The following is a 4118-nucleotide window of genomic DNA, read 5'->3' as shown; positions in this document are numbered from 1 at the left end:
GTATGGGGCTGCGGGGAGGCCTTGGGGGGGAGCGAGGGGCTCGCAGCTGCCTGGGTGCGGGGGAGCTGGGGTGGGGCGGGCCTCGCGCGGAGCCGGCCCCTCGCGGCGCCAGGTCGAAAATAGGGAATTACCGTATTTAGAGGCTCAAGAACTACCGTATTTACTGAAAAGTTACTGCACTCTGAAAAAAATATGCAAACGAGTCACCTGACAAAAGTTACTGTTTTCTGAGAAATTCTTGGAGGAATAGCCCGGATGTCTCTGTGTTAGTTCAACAGGGTATACCTGCATGCAGGTTTGATGCCCTTCCCTTCGTCCGGATGCTTTTCAGCTCCGACAGAAAGGACCCTTTGGTTGTAAATGGACGTCACAGTTGTCCTAGGGCCAACCGTTTTCTCCCAGGACAAAGTGCAGCGATTCAGACGTCCATGTCCGTTGCCCCAGGTTAAGAAGTACTAACGGTTACCCGAGCACGTTGCAGCGCGTGTCTGAATGGTTATCCTGCGATTGCATCGCTGATATAATGGCAGAAAAGCAGGCGTGCGGTCAGTTGGCCGCTAAACCCCAGTTATTGAAGGGCAACGTGTATGCCCCAGTCCTGAGATATTCCCGTTCCAGGACGATAGGGACAGCTAGCTGTTGAGCTGCCACTGAAGAGAAGAGCTGTGCTGGGAGTTAGTCGAGCTTAATTGCTGCTACATTCCCGGGTCCTTCAGCCTATAGTGCAGTTTGATTAAGCATTTATTTTGCAATTTCCATGCTTGGGAGCCTGCTTTGAATCAATTGGCACACTGAGGCTGCTGTGCCACACTTTGACTGATGCCCTTGCACCAGCTTTTTCCTTTCAGCAGTCCCTGGAAAATGCCTCCTTTTTGCAGTGCCGCCTCGGCATGGGCAAGGGAGGAATTGTGAATCTGGCAGCTAGCCTGGAGAGGCGAGAAACTTGGAGAAGGTCTATAAATATGGAGTGGAGTAGCATTTCATAATAGTTTTGTGGCTGTAGTATGTTTTCAGGCCCTTCCTTGCCACGGTGTGCTACAGATATAGCGTGCAGTCGATTATTATCGTGCACACACTTCCTTTGCAGCTTTCCAGCATGTGTTGCAGTGAGTTCTCTCCCCCCTATTGAGAGGGTAGGTAATCTTCTGCTAGTGCTTTTCTTACCTCCTTTTCCCACCCCACCTTTAGGAGCAGCCACCTTATCCTGGATACACCTCCAGCTACTGGAACTCCACGGCCCAGTCCAGAGCTCCCTTCCCAAGCCCCTATCCAGCTGGAGCTGAGTTACAAGGCCAGGTACAGTTGGGCAACAGACCTTCCCATCTTGTTTCCTGTGAAGCGGAGGAATTTGTCTGGTTGGGTGGGAGTTTGAGCCGGAAGACTCTTGTCAAAGGGCTGGTTTCCTCCTGAACAAAGGGACCAGCCATTTTAGAAATGCAGGGCTTGCATGGCAGACTTAGCCAAGCCCTGGGGACTTCTGCCGTTTCCTCCGTGCTGCATGGGCCTCAGGAAATGCTACTTCCCAGATGCCACAGCATTATATTGAGTGTCAGCTGGAAGCTGAAACTTGAAACACCTGTACCCGCCACGCTTGAAACTCTGGCTGAATCCCCTTGTCTGCTGGTGCTGGCTACTTCTAGATGCTCTGCACAAAGCACCATGTCCCATTGCCAGTGAACTAACGGTAATTGGAGTAATTATTTTTACATCAGTGGCCCATGAATAATGCCAGACCCTGCCAATGGCCTTCAGCCAAGGATACTCAAATGCTCTGAATACAGTTAAAGCAATTAGTTGTCTCATAGCACCTATACTAAGATATTAATTGTGTTTTATGAGCCCTTGCTCATAAATGCTGGGGCAGGGCGTTGTAGTGACTTGCCAAAGGCTGTGCAGTGAGTCAGTCCTGGAAATGGGACAGAATCCAGGTCCCAGTCCCTGCTGTGCTCTTTGGGTTGCCCTAGAAATTGTGATGTCGGCATGAGGCTCCAAACGGGGAAATACCTTTGCTGCTTGATACTAGAGCAGTCCTTTGAAGTACTCTGCTGCTTTTCCCTCAAAGCCCATGGATAATATCATCACCTCCTCGCCTAGACCTGATGACTGGAATTCTTTGTTTCTCCCAACACTGGGCTATATCTTCTGGGTTTTTTTATCCTGTCTCCTGAAGAAACTAGCATCCATCTTCACCCAAGCAAGAGCTTTCCCAGCACAGTGGGGACCTGCGTGGAAAGCTTTTTTACATGCCAAAGCAATGTGGCATTTTCTTTTCCTAGTGCTCCAAACAGTAGCTAAATGGCACTTCCTAGTGACAGGACCAACGCTGCCTCAGGGGTTTCATGCTCGCGTCTAACGCTTGAGCCACAGCAGTGAATTCTCATTGCATAGGCTGCTGTAGTACACACTGTGCTGGGGCATATTTGCTCCTCTCAGCACCATTTTCCACTACAGCTGTGTTGGGAGTTCTCCTCTGAGCGCTTCCAAGTTCTTGGTATCTATTTTAAAGAATGATTGTGACCACATTGCTTCTCCGGCAGTGTTAGAGCATTCTTATGCACATAAACAGCGAAAGCATTCTTCGTGACTGGGGAAGCAGCATTTTACACACTTAGTTTAGCAGATGCAAGCCACATAAGAAAAACAGCTTGAGCTATGGGGCCCACAGAGGCCAGCTGCTATTTGGAAATTACTGTGAGCACTAATGCAGGGGTTTTCCACATGTGCGCGGTGCCCCTCCCAGCGAACCTAGGATGCTCCTACAGTACGTATAACACACCTTGATCGTAAACAGCAGCATTGGCGTATGGACACTCATTACTAAGCAAAGTCAATATATTCTTGGAGAGAGAAAATCCGCTGGTTCTGAAAAGGAACACCTTTGGTTAATTCATCTTCTCCCATTAAGCTGCATAATGATATTTTGGGTTTTCCTCCATTGTTTTTCCCTACTTTTCCTCTTCCCACTCCAACTCTTTTTTTTAAAAAAAAGTAGCAGAGTAGAAAAAGAGAGGGGAGTCGGCAGCAAGGACACATTGTGGAATTTTTTTCCCAATTCCATCCAGAGCCTTGCTATGTTTTGTAGACATTTCTTACTTCAAAACAGTTAAACAAGAAAAGCATAGTTTGAAAAGTTGTGGCTGAACTTAGGATTCTCATTGCCCTGAGAACTGAAGGAGCTACGTAGTAGGCCTAAGGGTGACAAACCCTCAGGTAACACACCATAGTCCCCACTTTACAGCCAAATAAGCAGGGTTCTTCAGGCAAGGCCTGGGGCTGGGAAACTAGCATGGGAGGACTAGACCCGGTCAGTTCCTCCTTTTCAGAGAGATTAACACAACAGAAGGTGGGAGCAGGAAAGTCTCTGCCCAGCAAAATTACCAACAGAGAGTAACTAAGAATCAGCAACACTGGTTAGGGCCTGAATAAATAATAGTAACGAAGTGGTCTGTCCCCAGTAGAGGGCAGACATTAACCAAGAGACACCCTGTCTGCAGAGGAAGGGAAGCAGCAGAACACAGTACTTTGTATGTTTTGGTTCCATAACTCGTTGGCCACATCTACACGAGACACTGACTGCAATATTGCTGCACTGTAGCATCGTGTGGCAAAAAAAGTGACACGACGCTACTGTGAAGTAGCGTCACAAAAAAGGCATTTGCCACTACTGCGCAGTAGCTCAGATCACTGTGCATTATTTTAGCACTTGCTTATAAAAGTACTAAATAAATGTGCAGTAATGACTGTGCAGTAGCATCTGGTGTAGATGCCCCTGCTTTGTCAGGTTTCTCCTGTGCTGTTGTGGGGGTGCTTCGCTTGGAGGAAGCTGTGCACAAACACAGCAGGAAGGACACTTTTCCCCAAAAAATATGTCCTATAAAAACTTCGGACAGTAGAGGTGCACGATAGAGATTTTTTGGGCTGATACCGATAGCTGATTTTTAAGGAGGCATATTGACTGATACTGATCCGATTTCTGATACTGTGTTCAGCTGGTAAGTCCGTTGTGGTGGGAGGGGAGGGGAGGGAAGAGGCGTGGTAGGGCAAATCAATGCCCCCCCACAATGATGGAGGTGGTAGGTGCTGGTCACCTGGGGTGGGGTGGGGTGGGGTGGGGTGAG

General features: G+C 48.5%; 1 protein-coding gene across 1 annotated transcript in view; it reads left to right on the top strand.

The window, feature by feature from the left end:
• The first annotated feature begins 320 nt into the window (after positions 1-320).
• BAG4 (BCL2 associated athanogene 4) overlaps positions 321-4118 on the top strand; it is a 9127-nt gene continuing 5329 nt past the window's right edge. Inside the window, exons 1-2 of the mRNA XM_019514317.1 lie at positions 321-356; positions 1189-1296. Coding sequence (XP_019369862.1) covers positions 321-356; positions 1189-1296 — 144 coding nt within the window. The remainder of the gene's footprint in view (positions 357-1188; positions 1297-4118) is intronic.

Source organism: Gavialis gangeticus, unplaced genomic scaffold (assembly GCF_001723915.1).
Source record: "Gavialis gangeticus isolate Ggan-Ray unplaced genomic scaffold, GavGan_comp1, whole genome shotgun sequence".
Classification (NCBI taxonomy): Eukaryota; Metazoa; Chordata; order Crocodylia; family Gavialidae; genus Gavialis; species Gavialis gangeticus.
This window is presented reverse-complemented; position numbering and strand designations above follow the sequence as displayed.